General features: G+C 35.6%; 2 protein-coding genes across 2 annotated transcripts; both read left to right on the forward strand.

Annotated features, from left to right (window-relative positions):
• Positions 1–6,932: 6,932 nt before the first annotated feature.
• On the forward strand, positions 6,933–7,721 carry LOC121173065 (secreted RxLR effector protein 161-like). The gene has a single exon (XM_041006832.1). The coding sequence runs from the start codon at positions 6,933–6,935 to the stop codon at positions 7,719–7,721; it is 789 nt and encodes a 262-aa protein (XP_040862766.1).
• Positions 7,722–23,587: 15,866 nt separating this feature from the next.
• On the forward strand, positions 23,588–24,088 carry LOC102659671 (uncharacterized). Its single transcript, XM_006591655.1, has one exon. It carries the CDS (start codon positions 23,588–23,590, stop codon positions 24,086–24,088), a length of 501 nt encoding a protein of 166 aa, XP_006591718.1.
• The last annotated feature ends 228 nt before the right edge of the window (positions 24,089–24,316 follow it).

Here is a 24,316-nt window from a genome sequence, read left to right on the forward strand (position 1 = left end):
AGATGCATAAAAATTAAACTCTATATCATCTTTTCCTCGTTTTGAATAATAATAATGTTAGGAAACGATTTGTTGTCTGATGGAGCAATATTGTCTCTTGTAATGTCTTTTGATAATCATTCCACGCAACGGGATGATTATTTTTTAATGCAATTACTATATATAGTTAGATTAATTATTAATTAATTTAGATCACATTCCTTCATTGCATGTAGGGTGGAAATAAGCTGAGCAGCTTGTCGAGGGCCTCCAGCTCGGACTATGTAAGGCTCGGCTCGACTTGACTTGTTTATTATAAAGATCAAGTTCAAACTTTTTAAAAAGTTTTTTTAGATAAAAAGGCCAAACTCAAACCATAAAAAAAACTTGTTAAGCTTGACAAGCCGGCTTGTCTAACTAATAATAATAATAATAATAATAATAATAACTTTATTTCATCAAATTTTATCTTATCCAGATTTTATTCTATCTAGATTTTATTTTATTCAGATTTTATTCTATCTAGATTTTATTTCGTCCAGATTTTATTTCATCCCATCTTATCTTGTCCAGACTTTATTTTATTTCGTTTATGGCCTTGGACTTAAAATAGATTTGTAAGTTTTGGGACTCACAACCTATATAACAGCACCAAGTTTTTAGCGAAGTTTTTAGTTAAGGGAGTTTTTTTTTTCGGAGAGGAGAATAATTCAAGGATTTTAGAATTTCAGTTTTTATTACTGTTCATGCATACTGTTCACGTAGAATAAAATTCATTTTCTGCAAATCATCTCTAATCCATACATTTTTTTAATATTATGCTATTTTTATTTTTTTTATATACTTTGTGCTTTAACGACTTGACTTCAATATGATTTTGTTTATCAATTATTGTTGGATTTGTACATTACTTATACGAAATTTTATAAGTTTCTTTTTTTAGTTAGTATTTCATTAGGTTTTAAAATAATTAATTAATCAAAGACGTCTTTAAGCAGACTTTTAAATAGGCTCGTGGGTCAAACCAGACTTTTATATAAGCCGAGCTGAGCCTTAAAAAAAGCCTATAACAGATAATGAGTTAAGCTCAAGCTTTACTTATTCAACTCAGGCCGAGCTCAAGCCTAGTAAAGTTTGGCTTGACTTATTTCCACCCCTAATTGCAGGTAGCCAAAAATAGTTTTTTTATAATTATTTTGTCCTCATATTTTTTTTAATATTTATGTAGAAGAAGAGTACAGTCTTGATATAACAGTTAAATTGTCGTCACCTGATATACATAGAGAGTTTCGTTTTACCTTTTTTTTTTATGCATTTCGTTTTACGTGATTGTTCATTTCATTTTCTTTGTTTAATTACTTGGTGTTTCATAGAGTTAAATGCACGTTTATAAGAATATATTAATGGAATGTCAATTTTCCCTCTAATTAAAATGTAGAATATAATATAATTAAAATGTACCAACTTCAGTCACATGTATGTTAAGATTATTAAATGTTGTAATAACTATTTAAAATCATATTTAAAATAATTTCTAACTATTTGATAAAAAAATTGATACTAATTAACATGTATAAGAATATATTTATTATGTTTGTAACCTCTGTAGTTTGGAATAAATTCGTTTTTGTTCATTAAAAAAACATTTTAAATATATATATAAAGTTTTTACAGAGGTTAAAACCGTATTTCTTACCACCTCTGCTGGTGCTATCTTAAATGCTCCAAGAACTAAAACCGTATTTCTTTTTAAATTTGAAATGTTAGAATTTTTTTTCAAATTTGAGAGACTAAAATCAGATTTTAGAGACTAGTTAAAAACATGATTAAGTTTATATACAATGGCAGACCTTTATATAGAGGGGGCATGGGCACCCCAAATATTTTTCCTCCTTTTTGGTAGGTTTATAAGATTTTATATAAATTAGGTGTGACCCCATAGCACAATTTTTTTAAAAAAATAATCCATGAAATTTTTTATAAAGAATTTAAAAAATGATTTTTTTACTATTCAGCACTCCGTAACCAGCACGTGACATGATACTGGATAGATTATATAAATATATAAATAAGATTGTAAATGAATTGAAATGTATATAAATATTCAATTCTTAAAATAAAAAAATAAATTAAAATGTATTTGTTTAGTTATTTGGTCCACCCAAACATTTTGGACAAGATCCACCTCTGTTTGTATATAATTATAAATTAATAATGAATTTAATTAGAATGTACTTATCATTCATTAAAAAACTATTATGTATAGTAAAATTAATTACTTTTGTAATAATTAATTTATAATTATATTTAATATCACTTTTAATTAATTTACCTATAAAAATTAGACTCGTCAGTAATATATATTATTGTTCAGCCACCAAAAAATTACACTTGTCAAGAAGTGTTTTTTTTTTTTTTTTTTTTACTTTTTTTATTTTTTACATTTAAAAAAAAATACGGAACATCATTTTTTTTTCTGCAAAGCGGGGAAATTGCTCTAGTCAATTTTAAACTCTTCTGTATTTTTGTTCTGTTCTTTAAAGGATAGCTTAAATACATAGCCAACTATTTTGATACTGATTAAAAAAAACGTAGTCCACACGTTTTCAAATTTATTTTTTCTCTTAATTGATATAATCATTCTGAAACATATAATTTTTTTTTGGTAGTGTATACAAATAATTGCAAACAAGATTAATTAAGTATATTAATTATATTAGTAAAAAAATATAGTAATCATATAACAAATAATAGCTGCTTTATTACATGGATCGGAATAGTATAATAAATTTAATTAGTTTTTAAAATAAATGTATTGTTATCTGATACCTAGAAAGCATACATGACAACAAATATATGTTAATTAAGTAATAGTTAAATTTGTAAAATGACTGTATATGCAATGCTGTTTTTTCTATGCGCATATGGGAGCACAACAAACACTCCCGAGTCAACCAAACCTATTAAAACAAATACCAGCAGATTCTGCTAACAAATACAAGGAAATAAAACTGAGTTGAACATCAAACAACCTCATGTCCACCGAAATGGCAAGACCATGCTTGGCCAATGCATTCGCCACATTCATTATTGGCTTCTCAAAATACATGAGAAAAAGATATAGAGAACCTGATCCAAGCAAGATTCATAATCTTTAGTAACTAAGTTAAAATGAGCATGGATCTGGATACACCAATCCACAATTAACGACACAACATTTCGAGAGTCACCTTCCACCTCAATCTGCACAAACCCTCTATCACAAAGCAAGTTGCAAGCCTTTATAATAATTAGCCCATGATTCAACTGCTAAAACTGAACACAACCTAATATTAGTCGCGAAACCAACCACAAAATGAGCATCATGATCCCTTAACAACCCTCCACAAGCAGCTCTTCCATACATTGTGCACAGTGCAGCATCAATGTTTACCTAAATATAGCCTACTCGCGATAGATTCCAACCAATACAATCACTGGATTCACTTCCTCCAGATTGACCTCCTACCTTCTTGAATAATTCGAGACTCTCTAGTACTTGTTCAATCTTCATCTGAATTTCACCGACCAAGCCCGCAGCTTCCTCTTGTCTGTTGTTGAAAATAAAATCATTCCTACTCCTCCATATAGAGTCCAAAGCAACTGCAAAAGTGCTTGTCCAATGAATTGGAAAACCTTGCCATCCATGCACCCCACTCGCCTAAGAAGAAATTGTTGATATCAGACCCAATTAACAAAGATATCTACACTTCTTGACTTCACTCCTTGCCAAAGGTTTGAATCAACTCTGGCTTGGACCTAACAGTCTTCACCCAAAGATCCTCTTTATTGCTTATTAATTTCCAAACCACCCTCATCATATCCACTTGATTCACCTTCCTCATCTCTCTGAGTCGCAATCCACCTTGATCATTCGGCAAACACAATGACGGCCCGAACGTTGTATTAATCCGCCTTCTTTGGCTAGTACCACCGGACACAAACTCCCTCCACCTTCGATCAATTGTATCACAAACAGCTTTTGGAATCACAGTTGTTTGCATAACATACGATGACAATGCTTGAAGGACAAATTTTGTGCTACTCTACTTGCGAAGGACAATAGCCTCGCCTTCCAATTTGACACACGTTGGTATACCTTATCAACTGCAAACTGGTAAGTATTGTGATTAACATTTTTATGTAGGATAGGACAATAGCCTCGCCTTACAATAGCCTCGCCTTCCGTGTACAGACATTTTGGGACCTAAGACGAAAATGTTAAATGAAATTTTTTTTTACAAGAATTTTAAAGAGACTTAGTATATTATATAAAATATCAATTTTTATATTAATCTTCTAGCTTTTTTAGCTGTTGTTTAGATGTTGTGTCAGACGCAAGGGTGCTACGTGATACGTGTTGTATTGCTGCGTACCCAGAGTCATGCTCGTGAAATGAATCGTTCCACCAATCCACTGAGATGGAGATGAAAGACTTCGTACGTGGGACGCCGGGATGTATGCGGTTTATAGGCGTTCAGAATCCAGACGATGTCAAATCCAGAGAGATTGAGCCGCGGAAACAAAGTTTGATCAATAGACAATAAGTTTCATTCAAGGGAAGGAGAAGAATAGATTTTTTTTTTTATGAACAGAAGATGAAGAGATGAAAAAACGTGAAGAATGAAGTCTGGAGAGTGAGATACGTTAGTTAGGGAATTGGGATGAGTTAAAGGAAAGTTAATAGGGATTTACTTTTTTGGGATAAATAAAATACTTTAAATGACATTAATTGTGATATTGATTAATTTTTAAAAAGATGATATTGATTGACTAATTTTTAGGGAAGAGAGAGATTCTAAATTATTTTATTTTGGTCAGTTAAAATTTGTTAATAGTTAGTAATAAAAACATTTTAGGGGCCTAAAAAAAATTTTTTTTGGGGCCTTAGGCTGATGTCTAATTTGCCTTGCGTCTTGCACAGCCCTGGATAGGAATCCCAAGGTACTTCCCCATATCCTCCGTCTTTTGAAATCCCAAAGCCTGACTAAGCTCTTCCTTAACCTGGCTAGGAACATTTGCAGAGAAGTAAACTCTTGTCTTTGCTTCGTTAACCTTCTGCCCCCCTAGCTCTCACCAAAGGTACTAAGGGTTGCTCACCTAATCCAAATCTGCCTTCGTAAACAAGAGCAAATCATCCGTAAATGCAAGGTGAGTAAGCTTTGGACCTTCTCTAGCCAATTGAATCGGTTGCCAAAACCCATTATCAACGACCACATTAATCACATGTAAAAGTCTCTCAAAGCAAAGAACAAATAAATAAGGGGACAATGAATCACCTTGACAAATTCCCCTAGCTTGTAAAAATTCCTCTAATGCTTTGCCATTTTGCAACACCTTCATTTTAGGGGAAGATATGCAATACCACACTAGCTCAACAAAACTCGTCGAAAGCCCAATATCAATAAGAATATCTTGGATGAAAGACCAACTCAATCTATCATAAGCCTCTTCTAAATCAATCTTTATAGTCATCCAACCCACCTTCCTTTTCTTGCTCCTCATGGAATTAAACACCTCTTGAGCAATGATGATGTTTTCAGAGTTGTGTATTCGGGACAAAGCTACTCTGACAAGGAGATACAAGCTTTTGGATTACTCCCATAAGCTTCCTAGCTAGAATCTTGGTTACCGTCTTATAAGCCACATTATAGAGGCTAATGGGCCTAAATTTCTTCATGATCTTTGCTCCTTCCACTTTGGAGATCAAGGATATCAAGGTTTCGTTTACGGCTCTAACCTTTGAAGGATAAAAAACATGTTCACAACCAGTCTAGTAAGAGTGTCCCCTACTACCTCCCATTGGTTTTGGTAAAACCAGGCTTGAAATCCATTAGGACCTAAAGCCTTAAACGCTCTGATTACTTCTTTGTTGGGCCACAAATCTAATCCATAGAGGGGAATGGTCATACTTTAGTAGTGTAAGGTGGTGAACACTAGCTTCTTAAAAATGTAGCCTCCATGAGAGACTTATGAGAATCTTGTCCAATCTATCCTTTTGATCCCCTTGTTGCCAAGTGAAGGGGTACCCTTGGAAGCCTACATCAATAAGGTCACATTCCTACACAAAACAACAAAAACTATTTAGACTGTGAAAGGAAGGATATGGGGAGCCCCCTTCCCTTTCATGCTTCGCCATAACAGAGTTGAAATCCCTAGCCATTGCCCAGGCTTTATCAATCTCACTAGTTATTTTTGCAAATTCCTTCAAAAGGGATTGTCTACGGGAAAAGTAAAGGGATCCAAAGACAATAGTGAGGAACCAAGGTATGTCCTGCCCTCTAGCAACCTTGATATCAACGAATTGAGAGGATGAGGTGGTCACCTCAACCTCCCAATGTCTCTCATTCCAAAGATACCAAATCCCCCCTAGAACCTCCTTCAACATCTTTGATAAAATGCTTATCAAACTTGAAACTTCTGGTAATTCCTTCTGCTCTGTTGCCATTGGAATGTGTCTCCATGAGTACCAAAAGACCTACATCATGTTTCTTAACCAAGTCATGAATCAACATCATAAACCTTTTCTTGGAGGTACCTCTACATATCAAAGTCACTACTACAAAATATAGGCTTAACATCACTACATTAACATCGATGATATTACAAGTTCCATCAAGTTATTACCTCGTATGGTTTTGAGGCAAATGCAGTTGATGATTGTGTATACCACAAGTTTAGTGGGAGTAAATACTCATTCTTGGTGTTATATGTCGATGATATACTACTTGCTAGCAATGATATAAGCTTCTTACAATAGACTAATAAATTTCTGACGAAAAATTTTGAGATGAAAGATCTTGGGGAAGCCTCTTTAGTATTAGAAATCAAGATACTAAGATATCGCTCTCAAGATATCCTAAGGTTGTCGCAAGAGAGTTATATCGATAAGGTCCTAGATATATAGATTCGGCATGAAAGATAGTAAACCAGGAGATACCCCGATAGCTAAAGGAGACAAATTTAGTCTTAAACAATGCCCCAATAATGACCTTGAAAGAATAAAGATGCAAAAGATTCCTTATGCATCAGAAGTAGGAAATCTAATGTACGCTCAAGTTTGCACTCATCCTGATATAACATTTGTAGTAGGAGTTCTGGGTAGATATTTGAGTAATCCTGAAATGCAGCATTGGAAAGCAGCAAAATGTGTGATACGTTACCTAAAGAAAACAAAAGGATACATGATCACTTGTCAGAAGTCTAAGAATTTGGAGATCATTGAGTACTCAGACTCTGATTTTGCTGGATGTCAAGATAGCAAACACTCCACATCTGGATACATATTTATGCTGGCTAGAGGAGCTATCTCTTGGAAGTCTGCTAAACAGACTCTCATAGCTTCTTCTACCATGGCCACAGAGTTCATTGCTTGTTTTGAGGCATCCAACCATGGGATATGGCTAAGAAATTTTTTCACTAGTTTGCATGTGGTTGGCGGCATTGAAAGACCATTAAATATTTATTGTGACAATAACTCAACAGTTCTTTACTCCAACAACAATAGGAGTGCAACCAAATCAAATTTTATTGACATCAAGTTTTTGGTTGTTAAAGGAAGAGTTCAGAATAGACAGATTTTCATAGAACATTTAAGGAATAATGATATGCTAGCTGACCCACTTATGAAAGGTTTGATACCTAAAGTTTTTCATGAGCACACTGCTCATATGGGAGTGACTCCTTATAGTACCTTAGTTTAGTGGGAGTCCCATTTATGTTCTATATATGCCTTATGTTTTTCAAATATTTGTATAGATTTATTTTCTATAAAATAAAGTCGAAGGTTATCATTTCATTCTGAGCTTGTTTTGTTTGCAATATTTATATTGTGTTTGGATTGATCTCTATAAAGAATAAAGTTTGGACTAGTTGGAAATGAACACGAATGAGATCACGTTGCATGTTATTTTCATGCCGCTTATCCATATTTGATCTATGTCATCAAGTATATGTGACATTGGTGATTATTGTGGCTCAATCACGTTGGATTGTGAGGAAAACTGCAATGGTTCTGTGTTACTATATAAGATGGACCAGATTGTTTAAGGAAAGTCTAAAAGTAAATAACATACGGTTGCGCGCCTAAAGAATTTTGTAATATAAATGATTAAGGTTAATATGAAGCTCAAGAGGGAGATTGTTAGGAATTTTATAATTCCTAAATAATTAATTAGTGTGTGCTACATATTATATTTATCATTTATATTAGTTATTTACATTTATGGGCTCAATAAAAGTGATATAATTTGGTGAGCCTATTGGACTATCATAAAAAATTAATATGGGCTTGATAAGCGGGAACCAATTTGGCCCGTTAGGGAATAATGAGAACTCTAACAGGTTAAAACCTAGAGCAAGGTTGTGGTCCCTAATACCCCAAAATCAGAAATTGTATTATCTTCTCCCCATCTAACGAGAAACCTAAGGTCCCAAAAGGAAAATGGTGATTTGGTTGAGGAAGAACACAAAACCAACAGTTCCTCAAACTCATCAATTTCGTTGCTTATCATGGATTCAAGTATTTTTCACAACCCCTCTTGATAAGCTAACGTAATGTGTTTCCGCTGATTATTGGTATTTTATTAAGATCCCTAAAATTACAAACATGACCTAGCAACGATTGTTTCCAATCAGAGTCAAAAACAACACACACAATGCGACTCCTTCTTCAATTCACATGAAACAACAAAAAAGCACAACACCGAAGCAATCCTTAGTAAGGAAAACAAGAAAGGCATCCTCATCAAAGAAGGCGAAAGCTAACAATACTAAATGTGAGCCTATTGTCAATGAGGTCAGTCTGAAGAAGGAGTTGTTTGAGCATATTATTGTTGGCAAGGATTTTGGACTATTTTCAAATGTAGAGCCTCTTCACTATGCAACATATGATGGAATGACTACTACTATAGACATTCCAATGGTACATTTATAATTTATCGCATGCTTTAAAAAAAAATTATCCTTACAATGAAAATTGTAATCAAAACTAAAACAAACTATATGTGGCCTTTGTAGTGGCTTCCAATGACTTTTAGGTCTCCACCAAAGATGATTTTGGATGAGGTTCACTCACTTGTAGCTATCTACATCTTCGGTAGGAACAAGGATGACAAAGATAGTGGGTATGATATGCCACTCACCTTATGTAACTAACACGTAATACCATAAAAAAGAACCTACCTATCCTTCTTGACCAATTTATCTTTCTTGTTGCAGGAAGGAAATCTTGGTAATGACCATGGCTAAAACATTTGCAGACATGAAAGCATTAAGGAGTCTTGAGCCTAAGGGTTAGGTTGATTAAGAGGTACCTTTTCGCAACAATTTTTTTTACATAACTGCATTTGCAAATTATTTACCAAAATATTATCATGCAATACTTATTTCAACACAAAAATAAAAAGTATTTATCGTTTATTAATCTAGACCAATTGTGTGTTTACTTAGGTGATCAACTTAGTAGCTTGTATACTTACTGTCAAACAACGGTCTATTAATGGGATTTCTGGATTTTGGTTCTTTCCGACAACAATTGCGGTAATACATGTTAAAACTATGTTTTTTTTCCTTGTATTTTTTACTTATTTCATATGCTATGTGACTTATTATTGTTACCTATCAACTTATCTCTGCCATTTGAAAAACTAGTAATATGCCTTAAGCTAGGCCACAACTCCTTTGACTATCATCTAGAATTTTCAAGCTATATATATGGGCAAACTTGACTACCTGGAAAAGGTCACCTTAAATTATTATTTTCAAGCCATTCTTCACGGTTGTAATATATATATCATCATGCAGTTAATCAATATTTCAATGATGATAGATTTCAGATTTTTGTTCCCATAAATGACAATAACAACCATTGGTTTCTTCTTGTTATTGATGTCTTGATCCACAAACTTATAATGTTGGACTCCAACCCAGACCCACACAAATACAATGCATGCAAGCTATAATGCAAAAAGTTGGTAAGTCGTAGTGAATATGAAATATATAACCTACCTTATGTGTTATGAAGCAGCCTTCAGACAAGCCAAACCAGGAAGAGGCAAGCACTAACCTGAGAAGCAAGAGGCAGAGCGTGCACCCTCAGCACTTAAGGGATTTCATCACAGAATATGAGCAAACATGCTGAGCTGGCAGTGTGGGATTGGGCACCTAAATGATCCTGTCGGGAATATACTTTTTCTGTTAGGATATTTTTGCAATTCTGTTATTGTTGGCTCCCTTTAGAACCTGCAAAAGGAACAAATAATTAACAAATTGAGCCTATAAATAGCTAATCCATGTAATGAATTTGCAAGCAGAAATAAAAGTTCCTTCTCTTATCTTGTTTTCTGGAGGATCCTTAGGCCTCAAACTCTAAGGAAATTCACTACCCATAACAGCTTGGTGCTTTCATTAAGCCTCCACCATGGCTGAATCCACTCGCTCAAAGACAAGCCTGGAACATATGGAGGAAGCCACAACTAAGCTTGCCTCCAATCAGCTTCATACCACCACAAACTTTGATGAACTCCTCCAATGCATCACAGCGTTGGAAACCAACTACCAAAATCCACCCACCCCCTCTTCTTCCTCAGCCAACCCTCAACCATCTTCCCCTCACCCATCATTACCTCGCATGAAGCTCGAAGTCCCTCGATTTGACGGCTCTAACCCTTCTGGGTGGACCTTCAAAATCAGTCAATTCTTCGACTACCACGCCACGCCAGAACCCGACCGTCTAGTCATCGCCTCCTTCACCATGGAAGGACCTGCGCTTGCATGGTTCCAATGGCTTACGCGCAATGGCCAAATCTCCTCCTGGTCTGCTCTTCTCCATGCTCTGGAAGCGCAATTTTCCCCTTCTCAGTATAAGGATTCCACGAGGTCCTGTGCAAATTAACACAACAAGGTTCAGTCAGCAGTTACCTTTCTCAGTTTAAGATGCTAGCCAATTGTATTATTGGCTTACCGGCACCATTTCTTCTCAGATGTTTCGTCTCGGGGTTGGCTTCGGAAATTCGCAGGGAGGTTCAGGCGCTTCACCCTTTGACCCTGGTCCAAGCTGTAGGGCTCGCGCGCCTTCAGGAGGAAAAGCTAGCCGATCAATGTCGCGGTGTCTCCAGGGGTTTCCGTAGCCGCGCCCAACTCGCCCTTGGCTTTTCCCTACCACCAGCACCACTGCCGCCACCTATTCCACCTTTATTGCCTTCCCCAGCAAAGCCACCACCTCTGAATGTTCGTCGCTTGTCCCCAGAGGAGATAACAATGCGTCGAGAAAAAGGACTTTGTTTCAATTGCAACAAGAGGTTTTCACGAGGGCATAAGTGCTCCTCTCGCTTCTCCCTTCTCTTCGCAGCTGCTGAGGAAGAGGATGAACCCTCCTGCACCAACCCTAATATTACCCCCAATATTTCAGACCCACCCGACCCAGGCCCAAATAAGCCTCTATGCTCTTGTGCGTCATTTGGCGCCCGAAACGCTGCGTTTGATGGGCCGTGTCACCCAACATTGTGTTTTCATCCTCATTGACGGAGGAAGCACACACAATTTTGTGCAAGAGAGATTGGTCCGTTCACTTGGACTCCAGGCCCAACCTACACACCCTCTCTAGGTTGTCGTCGGCAATGGCAATGAACTAGCTTGTCATCAACTCTGTCCAGGTGTTGAGCTTCACATTCAGGACCAGACGTTCATAGTTGATCTTCACGTCCTTCCTCTTTGCGGTGTCGATTTGGTCCTTGGCGTTCAATGGCTAAAATCTTTAGGGCCCGATCTCACAGATTATAATGATCTCACCTTCAAATTTTTTCATCATGGAAAAATAATTGAATTAAAAGGTCACTCTGATAGTGACCTTCATACCGTTACCCCCAACCAGCTTCGTCGCATAACTCAGACTGACAGTGCTAGTGTTTTCCTCCATATTCGTGTCCTTCACCTTGCCTCCACCACACCAGCAACTTCCCAATACCTAGAAATAGCCACCTTTCTGACCCAATTCTCCACCCTTTTCCAAACACCAACATCCCTTCCTCCCTCATGACCCACCAACCATGCTATCCACCTCCTACCTAACTCAGAGCCAATTAATGTTTGTCCCTATCGCTCTCCTTATTTTCAGAAACAAGAAATTGAAGCTCAGGTCAAGGCAATGCTTTAGAATGGGATCATACGACCAAGCACGAGCCTCTTTTCATCCCCTGTTCTCTTGGTTAAGAAACGCGACGGCCCCTGGCGTTTCTGTGTTGACTACAGAGCTTTAAACACCATCACAGTCAAGGATCAATTCCCAATCCCAACTATTGATGAATTACTTGATGAACTAGGTGGTGCATGTTGGTTTTCTACGCTTGATCTTTTGCAGGGGTATCATCAAATTCACATGAAGGAGGAAGACATTGGAAAAAATGCATTCTGCATGCATCACGGTCACTATGAATTCTGTGTGATGCCATTCGGCTTATGCAATGCCCCGTCATCATTCCAAGCTACTATGAACTGCATTTTTGGCCCTTATCTATGCAAGTTCATTATCGTCTTCTTCGACAATATACTGATTTACAATAAGACCTTTCCAGAGCATCTAGATCACCTTGCAAAAGATTTCACAGTTTTGCTCGAAGGAAACTTCTTCCTTAAGTTGTCTAAATGCACTTTTGCCCAACAACAAGTTGAGTATCTCGGACATATGGTATCTCCCATGGAGTGGCACCTGTTCCCACAAAGGTCGAGGCAATACAGGCGTGGCCAATTCCGAATTCTACACAAGGATTAAGGGGGTTCCTCAGATTTTCTGGGTTCTATCGTTGCTTTATTAAGGGCTATGCTTCCATTGTTGCTCCTTTGACTCGCCTCTTAGTCAAGGACCAATTTCAGTGGTCGCCGGAGGCACAAATAGCCTTTGACACTCTTAAAGACACAATCTACAGAGCTTCAGTTTTGAGGCTGCCGGATTTCTCTCAAACATTTATTGTTGAGACTGATGCTTCAGGCGTGGGTATGGGGGCAGTCCTCACCCAACAAAACCACCCTATAGCATTCTTCAGTAAACCCTTCTGCAATAAACTGCTCCATTCTTCAACATATGTCTGGGAACTAGCAGCGAGCACTACAACAATAAAGAAATGGCACCATTATTTGTAGGGGCACCATTTTATCATTTTAACCGATCATAGAAGCTTAAAGGAGCTCATGTCTCAAGTGATTCAGACGCCAGAACAACAAATTTATTTGGCTCGCCTTCTGGGCTTTGATTATTCTATTTAGTATCGTTCCGGCAAAACTAACTCCGTTGCTGATGCCCTATCGCGAGTCCATGAAACCTCCCAGGTCAATTACTATCATTGATTGTTCCTCATTTCACCTTCTTGCAGGATTTGAAAGCAGAGTTGTAGAATCACCCTACCTATCAGGAACTCTGACGAACTATCGAGACCAACTCCTCTACTCATTCGACCTTTGTGCTTACCCCGAACTTCATCCTACAGCAAAATCATATTTGGCTCCCACAAGGGTGTAATTTTATCCCTTTAATCATGTCCGAATTCCACTCTACGCCGACAGGAGGACATATGGGGATTTCCAAGACCTTGGCTCGCATTAACCAGAATTTCATGTGGCACGGGATGAGAGATGATGTTTGCCACTTTGTGACCACTTGTCTTCAATGCCAGTAAACTAAATATTACCACTGCAAAAGTCCAGGCTTATTGTGTCCTCTGTCGGTACCATCACGACCATGGGAGGACTTGTCGCTTGATTTCATTGGTGGCCTCCTGGCTTTCCAAGGTCACACCGTTATTCTAGTGGTGGTTGACCGCTTCTCAAAGGGAGTCCATTTGGGTATGCTCCGACCCAATTACACCGCGGTAACAATGGCCAAATTGTTCATGGAGATAGTGGGCAAACTCCATGGGATGCCAAGGAGTCTAGTTTCGGACCGCGACCCATTGTTCGTGAGTCGCTTCTGACAAGAATTATTCAAACTTTCCGACACAAAGCTTTGTATGACCTCTGCATACCACTCCCAATCAGACGGACAAACTAAGGTTCTCAACCGCGTCATCGAGCAGTATCTTCGATCATTTGTGCATCAGTAACCAGCTTCGTGGGGAAAATTCCTCACTTGGGCAAAATGATCTTATAACACGTCTGTTCATTCAGCAACAGGGCTTACTCCATTTGAGATTACTTTTGGGAAGAAGCCCCCCACCATCCCTCATTATCTCACCGACACTTCCACCATTGATGTTGTTGATGATTTTCTGGTGCATCGTGACGCAGCCTTCATCAGCTTCAAGAAGAAATTACTAAAAGCTCAGCAAACCATGAAGAAGTTTGCAAACAACAACAGGCGCGAAGTCCACTTTCAAGAAGGTGACTAGGTCCTGGTCAAGTTGCGACCTCGCCGGCAAATGTCCGTCGTCGGATGTACACCTTCTAAGCTAGCCAAACGATACTATGGGCTATTTTAGATTTTACAGAGGATTGGGCTAGTTGCATATCGCCTCAAGCTCCCTCCAGACTCAAAGATACACCCAATTTTTCATTGTGCGCTCCTTAAGCCATTTCACCACTCCTCTGACACAGATACATGTGCAGTTGACTTACCGCCGCAGTCAAAGGACAATGATCCGCTAATTACACCCCTTGTGATTCTTAACACGAAGTGGGCCACAACTGACACAGGCCCTGAATTACAAGTTGTAGTCCAGTGGCAGGGATTGCCACCTGAGGACACATCGTGGGAGCCTTGGACCGAACTGAAAGAAGCCTATCACCTTGAGGACAAGGTGCTTCTTAATGTGCAGGGGGATGTTATGAAGCAGCCTTCAGACAAGCCAAACCAAGAAGAGACAAGCACTAACCTGAGAAGCAAGAGGCAGAGCGTGCGCCCTCAGCACTTGAGGGATTTCATCACAGAATAGGAGCAAACATGCTAAGCTGGCAGTGTGGGATTGGGCACCTAAATGATCCTGTCGGGAATATACTTTCTCTGTTAGGATATTTTTGCAATTTTGTTATTGTTGGCTCCCATTAGAACCTGCAAAAGGAACAAATAATTTGCAAATTGAGCCTATAAATAGCCAATCCATGTAATGAATTTGCAAGCAGAAATAAAATTTCATTCTCTTATCTTGTTTTCTGGAGGATCCTTAGGCCTCGAACTCTAAGGAAATTCACTACCCATAACATTATGAATCCATAATATTGACACTGCAATAATTATATAAACTGATTGTATTTGTTGAAGAATTGTTGTTGCATGGTTCTTTTTTTAGTCTCAGAATCCTATAATTCACCCTCAACTTTCTGACTATCAGCTTAGTGTGCCTCATGATATTGGGGAACAATCTCCTTACTCGTAAAATGCAATGCAAAACACTTCAAAAGTTGTTTCATTTTAGTAACCTCGATATCAAAATTTAAATAAGCTGAACTTCTTATTTTACATTTGTAACATGATAGCAATGACTGTGGTGTGTGGATCTCCAAGTGGATGATGGATTCTAGTTGGTCCAATGATTATGCGATCACTATAAATCCTCAAATTATGTGTTCAATTGTGTTGCTCATCTACCTGCTTATTAAAATACTTTACCTAATTTGTGATTTTAACGGTGCCAGGTTGACAATTAGACCAAAATGAAAATTGCACTAGATCCTTTGACATCTTACAACATGACGAAAGATGAAGTTGTTTGCCATGCAGGGGAAAACCGGAAGCATTTGGAGGAAAAACACAGAGAGCTACTTCTTAATTGAAATGCTGCTTGGAGGGGGAAGACTTTGTCATGTGTGAAAATGACATGTTTCTGGTGTTGGTTGTTGCTTTTGGGACGTTGACTTGGTGCTGCTTTTGGGTTTTCTCAGTATTTATTACAATCCACTCTTCTGATTTGTAACTTTTAATTGTAGACAATTTTAATGGCACTTTTAAATTTATCAGGCAATCAGTATGTCATATTGACATATTCTGGCTCAACTGCTTTATTATTTTTTATTTTTTATATTTAATCTATTGTCCATTTCAATTCAAATAGTAGTATGCCACATAAACTTGAGGCTTAAACTTGGCTTAATATTCTTCACTTTCTGATTACCATTTTCAAACAATTACGCCATTTTTTTTAATATTCATATACAATATGCCAAATACACATAGCACACAAACTTACAACAAAACTTATATAACATAGCATACAAACTTGCAACTATAATAGGCATATTTAATTAACAACACAATTCATATACACATAGCAGGCATATTTAATTAACATACAATTCATATACACATAGCACTATTAGTTGCAACACTTCTACAATTGGTAACTCATGCAAAGAAATGTACCTACTATTCACCACCATCACACCAAAGAAATGTCCCAATTTGAATGCTCCTCTGTTGTCCACCGAAATGTCCTTGATCCTTAATATTACCCATTCATGCAAAGCCAAACATAACCCCTATCTTAATGTTTAGTTGAGCCTCAATTGAGTACCTTATCGACCCAAGTAGTCATCTTTATTTATGACTTGTACATACATAGATCATGACTATAATTTTTATTTTAGTGAACAAGTTAATGATTGATGACATACCATCTTTTTTTCTTTAATTTACTTCATGTATCCAAAAGTATAACTTTATAATTAGTTCATTGCCATCAATAAAAATAATTTTTAATAAACAAAAATGATAATTTTTATACTTAATTAAATTATTTTTCTCTTAAAATTGTTCCCAAACTATCTTACAAAATCATTTTATACATCTAAAATTAAAATTGTTGCCTTAAAAGGAAAATATATTGTTTAATCCCAAACAAAAGAAAAATATTTTCTACATCTATAATTGATAATAACAAACAATTATATGTGTGTTGTTTGACAGTATGTTATTATAAAATTGTTGTTGTAGAACATTAAAATAATCATTCTTTATGGCATTCATTGCTACAATTTTTTATGGTTGCCTTTTGCTGCAACGGTTTTTTTTTTGGGAAAAATGTAAATTATATTAAACCCAAAATGATACAATAATAAACGGGGCATACCCCGCAGTTAAAGAAAATCAAAAGCCTCCCTAATACAAGAAGACCTATATCAAGATGCTAAAACAAATGCAACAGGTGCACTTGTCTATACATAAGAAACTTAATCTTACTAATAACCTCTATTACAGAAAATTGATAATCTTCAAAAATCAGCTTGTTCCTAGACAGCCAGATGCAGTAAACTGTAATTGCTATAGCCAGACAACGTAATTTTCCTTGAACACCTGATGTGGATCTGCCCCTAATTAAAGAGTCAGTAATGCGCTGTAAAGAAGTGAAACGCCTGCGGAAAGGAGCCAAATCACGAATGTGAGCCCAAACTTGGAGAGATTTCCTGCAAGAAAAGAATAAATGAGCATTTGACTCAGCCTCATTTGAGCATAAAGGGCAAAGGGAACCCTTGTTCAAAAAAGCAACTTTGTCAAGAGTAAGCAGCCGGTTCCTTTTAGCAAGCTACAAAATGAAAGACATCTTAGGGGGGATTGCTGGATTCCATATAACAGAACACCAACTAACAGTAGGCTTGACACCTCTAATGTATTCATAGACTTTGCCAACAAGCAATTGTTCATTGGTGCTCCAAGATTGAATCCTCTTTTTGGCCTCTTCCGTACTTAGCTCTTTGGAGATAATAAAGTCCCTTATTTGAATGATTTTCTTTATCAAAACTGAATTTGATGAAGAAGTATTGTAATTTCACACATCGCTCCCTCTGAAATAGTAATGGTGAACCCACCGAACCCATAGAGAATCTTTCTTACAATGAAAGTCCCACAGGATACGGGAAAGAAGCGCAAGGTTCCAGTCCTTGAGATTAAAAAGGCCTAAACCCCCTTCTTTTTTCGGAGAACAAACTACTGACCAAGCAACCAAGGGCTTGTTTTTGCCAATATCCGCTTTGCCCCACAGAAAATTATGGCATGAAGCGTTGATCCGGTCCAGAACAGATTGCAGCAAAGGAAAAATCCCCATCCAGAAATTCACAATTCCTTGAATAACTGCTCTGATCAACTCTAACTTACCTGCATAAGATAAAGACTTCTTGCTCCATCCCTGAATCAGGCCAGTAATCTTGGAAAGCAAGGGAGCATAATGACATACATTTAATCTAGATGATAAAAGGGGAAAACCCAAGTATCTAAAAGGGAAGTCATCCAAGCTAAATCCTGTAAGCTGCTGAATATGAGAAAGCTCATGAGGCCTAATACCGGCTGAGTATATGGCAGATTTATCAGAGCTGATGGAAAGCCCTGAAACCCTACAGAAGTGCTGAAGCTTGGCAAACATAGTTGACACAGAAGGGATATCTCCTCTAGATAGAAGCATAATATCATCTGCAAAAGCCAAATGAGATAGCTGAATACTTGCACAATAGGGATGAAATTTAAAATTGGCATCATCCTTGAGGCTGCTCATATCTCTGGAAAAGTACTCCAAACAGAGCACAAACAGATAAGGGGAGAGAGGATCCCCTTGTCTAAGACCCCGCTGCCCTTTGAAGTGACCATAAATGAATCCATTGACTGCCACACTAAAGGAAGTGGAAGAAACACATTCCATGATCCAAGTAGAAAACTAGGCTGGGAAGCCAATGGACTTAAGCATCCAATCCAAGAATTCCCAAGAAATGGAATCATAAGCTTTATGCAAGTCAATTTTTAGGAGGCATCTCGGAGAGGATCTTTTCCGAGCATATTTGCGCAAAATCTCTTGAACTAGGAAGATGTTGTCCATCATCTTTCTGTTCTTAATGAAAGTAGTTTGAGTTTCCCCAATAATAGTCTCAAGCACTGGGGCTATGCGGTTGGCCAAAATTTTAGATACAATCTTGTATAATAAATTACAACAAGATATGGGTCTAAAATGGTTAACCTGGGAGGCCTGATCATGCTTAGGAATAAGCGCAATAATAGCATGGTTAAGCTGCTTTAAAATTTTTCCAATTGTAAAGAATTCATTAATCGCTGCAAAGATATCATCACCAATGATATTCCAAGCCTTCTTGAAGAATAAAACATTGAAACCATTTGGCCCAGGAGCTTTATTGTTATCCATCACAGAAATAACGTTTCAAACCTCTTGCTTAGAAGTAGAACAAAGTAAGGCTGGAAAGCTATCGGTGGGAACCATAGGACCCCTGTTGCAGATCAAAATGGAAGGAGTTTGGGTCTTACTGTAACGGTTTTTGCTATTGCCTTTCATTGCAATGGTGTAAAATTGTTGTTGCATGTCACTTAAAAAAATTGTTATCTTTATCATACCAAAGACTACAATTTTTTCGACAGTGTTGTCCTTGTTGAAAAAGGGTTCCCAAAGGCTAAGGCAATGCCTTAGTTTACCACAGTTTAAAAATCGTTCTCTAAGAAAAATACAATAGTTTTTTTTTTTTTTTTTTTGTAATAGAAAACGTGTAGCATTAGTCAGAAAATGTAGTAGTGAGTTAAGCCTCGCCAAAAATGGAGTCAACTCAAATTGCTTTCTCACGGACATTGACAAAGAGAAAGACTCCATTGAGTTCAGCCTCACCAAGCTGTGCTTCGAGAGGAACATTCCGTATTTTGGAATCTGAAAAGGCTCACAAATCCTTAATGTTGCATGGGGGGTACCTTTTACCAGAACATAAGGAAACAATTTTCAATTAAGTGCCCCAAGAGCCAACGAGTTATGCACATAAACTATGATTATTATGATGGGCATAGCCACGATGTAGAAGTGGTTGAAAACACTGTCTTTTTCGTTACTTTGCCAAAAGATCGCACTACCAAAATCGGATCTTTACGGTTCCCTCTCCTTCGATGACCAACACCAAAGGCAGAAATGAGGTGCAAAAGCCTCCACGACTTTCTTAATTATCAACTACAAAACTGTGAAAAATAGGAGACTTAGGGTTCAGTCTCCATCATTGGGCTAAACCCATGACGAAACAGGCAAATACTCAACTTAAGCAACTCGAGAACTGCAAAAAATCAAACACAATGGGTTCCCTCTCCTTCACTGGCAAACACTCGCACATGGAAGACATAGGGTTCCTGGTTCACTCTCCTTTAATAACAACACTCATCGCCGAAAATGGGGTCACAAGAAAAGGGATTGTCGGAAATGGGGGCACATGAAAAGGGGTCACACAAAGGCTAACTTAACATTTAAAAATAAATAATAATTAAAACAACGATGTTTCCATTCCATCAGAAATATTTTGTTACAAAATTCAAAGAAAATAAGAAAAACATATGAAAATTACAAATCTACCCCATGGCTGGAAATGACACTCCTTTCTGATGTGGACAACGACCACACGTGACTACTTCTCATTGGACATACTAAGAGAGGGCACTACAACCCCTAAGACAAGGTTGTGCCAAATAATTCACCAATAGAATATTATGTTTACAATTGGAAATTTAAAAGATATCCTGCTTTTTCTTGTCGTCTAAATTACTATTTTAATTACATATATAATGTATTATATGATACCAGATCGAAAATATACATTGCATGATTTTTGCATTTTTAATGAGAAATTGTATTTCTATTTTGTATAAAATATGTAGAAAAAAATACAGCGTGTGAATTAAATATTAATGAAATGAATTAAAACAAAAAGTATTATACAAGTATATAAATTTATTATGTATGTAAATAACATGTTTAATTTTTTAATATTATTAGTATACACATTTTTATATTATTAATCAATAAAAATTATCACAAATATAATTTTTAAAATAATTATTATAAAACTTAATAAATTATATAATCAATGTAAGAAACTTTAACACTATTAATACATTTTAATTTAATTCATAAATAATATTTTTTTATTATTATTTTTGGATGCAGATAATTGTCGATTGACTAAAGTTTCACAAAGCAAAAGTTGGAACTTTGGATGGGCAAAAAGAATTGAAGTACGGTTTCTGTCTATGAATAATATGAATAATGCACGACTTCGATAATATTATGTTGACAATAAATTTGTATGCACACGATTTAAATCATCATATAATTAATTTTAATTTTAATAATAAAGTATTATTTTATTTTCATTATCATATTTCACTATTTGATTAAATGGTCCATTTAATAATGTCTTTGATTAAAATTAAAGACTTGTTATTATAATAGAGATTATGATAATGAGAAACAAATTTATTCTAATTTTAATCTAAACTATTCTTGATCATGATTCATAGGATTATTGTAAATAGGATATCAGTAATCTGGATAGATTAATATATGTGATAGTATTTATTGGATAAATATTAATAGATCTCATTTATTAATTTGCATATATAGATGAGTCACATGTTGATGTGATCATTGAACTTACTCAATTCAAATTTTCTAATGGTTAAAATTTTTCATAAACTGTCAATAGAAAATTCTCAATAAGAGGTATAATAGTTTTCTTTGTCCTGAGATTGTCATACTAATTAACAGGTTATTTGTTGTATTTTGGTTCCGGACACCTAATGTTTTAGAGCATTTGTTGAATGGATATTAGATATAATTAAATACATATAGAATTAATGATTAATCAAGAAGGAATCCATCAACTCTTGGTAATGAGTTTGAGCTTTATGAGTTTCTTAAGTTATTATGAGTTTACTCAAAAGGATTTGACAATAATACCATACTCTAGAGTTAACTCAGAGCTGTAAGGATGGAAGAAATTATTACACTACTATTCTAATAGTTTTTGAAAGTAAAATGATATTTCATGTTATCTGGATGTTAAGGAGTGTTGTTAGACGCCTACCTTGATTAGTATATTAATTTGATTAATATATTATCGGCTTAGTATTGAACTTACAGGGTCACACACAAACGAGTGTGCTAATCTCTGTTAAAGAAATTATTTTAATATTTGATGATTAATTAAATTAGAGAATTTAATAAGATCAAATGATTAATTGATTTCAAAAAGATGGAATATTATTATATTTTTATTAGCATTGAAAATATAAATAATATCAAAGATTTGGTGAAAGAATAGAAACAAACATGTATGATTTTGTATTTGGAATTTGGGTTGAAAAGGCGGCTAGATACAAGTTTAACTTGGTCAATTATTATTTCAATTTTAATTGCTAAATGGTTAGCAATAAAAGATAATAAGAAATAATATAGCTTAAAAAAAGATACTATTAATAATGATTTTGATTCGATAAAAAATTTGGTTACATAGAGCCTTAGGCTGCACGTTGAAATTATCCCAATATCACTTCTCTATTCTTATTTTTCCACTTGTTCAAAGTTGTTGATGAATAGAGGTCAGTCTCGGTGTGAATACACGTAGAGTATTCACAGAAGAATTTTATGCTTCAAGAACTCATTGACAGATATACTTTTTAATATGTCATTTGTTTATAATATAATTTAAATACAAAATAGGTCCTTTTATTCCACAATGTGTGTTTTTTGAACACTTTTTTTCCTACAATTGGTATTAGAGTCATGGGTCTTTTGTATTGAAATTATATTTAACAAAAATTTGAAAAAGTTTCAATTTTTATTTACTTACACATAATGCTGCTTGTTATGATCGCATGATTACATTGTCAAATCAAATTAATTTTTTTTGTGCAATTTGTAATCTTGTTACGTGGATGTTGTTTTGAATCAGTGAAATGTTTGCAATTAGTTGTTAATACGGTGTTTGATTTGTTGGAGATGTTCCATATCATATACGTTGGTATTTTTATATAAAGGAGAATAAATATTTTTTATTTTATTTGGATTCCTTTTAAAAGATTAAACCTTTCCTTCAATTTTGAGCAATTTGTTATTAATTCTTTTATTTTCAAATTGCTGGATAATAATTCAATGGAAAGATGCTGCATCAGGATATGTGATATCAAAGAGGTATGCGCTTCAAGCATTGTATCTCGTTCAATTATTTGAGAGAAATTTTTTTATGCTATGTGTGTAAATTATATAATTGTTATATATCTAAAAGATAAATAGGTTTGTCATCTGATTTATCTTACATATTAAATTGTTTAATCATAAGGAACGACCTAATTACTAGGGGACTTATACAAAAAAGACAAATTGAGACATGTGATGTAATTTTTTTTATTAATAATAAGGAACGACCTGACGAACAGGAGACTTATAATTAATATTTTTTTTTCTCGCATAAGATGCATGTTTTTGAAATTAATTATACTGAGCGCCTAGACAACCTAGGGAAGTATTAAAATTAATTTATTGATATCAATAGGATTGGCCTGACAACTAGGAACTTATGTGATATGATATTTCTTATTTTGATTTGAAAATGTATATAATACATTGTCTTAGAATGTGTATGAGAAATGAATTGATAACCAAGTGGCTTGCTCACAATTTTTAAGAGGCTTTATGTGATCCACTTAAAAGAAATAAGTATTTCTTACATTACTATATTATTATTGTAATTAGTGGAAATATCATTAATATTTTTATATTTTTTAAAAGGTTTAAAAAATTATGCTCTGACATAACTATATTTTGTTGTATGCTTAATCAACAGTATGTCTTCTCTATCGCTTCGTGGTATTCTTGAATCTGGAAAACTAGTCAAAGCCAATTATGATGATTGGTACTGCAACTTGAGAATTGTTCTCATGCATGAGAAGCTTATTGGCACTATTGATAAGCCTCCCATGGAAGCACCTGATCTGAGTGATGCTAAAGCAACCAAGGTTTTTCAAAAGTACCTAGATGAGTGCCTCACTACTAAGTGCGTTATCTTGGCATCAATGAGTTCAGAACTCCAGAGGCAACATCAAGACATGGACCCATATGAGATCGTCGAACATCTTAACAAGATGTATGGTGGTCAAAGTAGAATGGCTAGATTTCAGTCATCTAAGGCCCTGTTTAGATCCTTACTTGCTGCAAATGAAAAGGTTGGACCCCATGTTCTTAAGATGATTGATCTTATAGAACAACTTGAGAAGTTGGGGTGCACTCTTGGGAAAGAGCTTTCTCAAGATTTGATTCTGCAATCACTTTCTGATTCATTTTCATAATTTATTGTGAATTTCAACATGAATAAGATAAGTTGTGACTTGCATGAGATGCTTAATCTGCTAATTGATTATGAGAATCAAATTGCTTCTGAGAAGAAGAAATGAACTATCATGGTAGTTGACAAGAGCTCCAAGAAGAAAGGCAAAGTACCAAAAAGGAAGCATCTTGCAAGAAGTATCTTGATTCTTTGAAAAACTAGAAACAAGGTAAGACATTAATGAAAAATG

This window comes from Glycine max, chromosome 11 (genome assembly GCF_000004515.6).
Source record: "Glycine max cultivar Williams 82 chromosome 11, Glycine_max_v4.0, whole genome shotgun sequence".
NCBI classification, from domain to species: Eukaryota; Viridiplantae; Streptophyta; class Magnoliopsida; order Fabales; family Fabaceae; genus Glycine; species Glycine max.

Bases quoted from the DNA above. Each gene is read 5' to 3' on its own strand.
- LOC121173065 (XM_041006832.1), top strand. From the start codon at position 6,933: ATGAAAGATAGTAAACCAGGAGATACCCCGATAGCTAAAGGAGACAAA.
- LOC102659671 (XM_006591655.1), top strand. From the start codon at position 23,588: ATGTCTTCTCTATCGCTTCGTGGTATTCTTGAATCTGGAAAACTAGTC.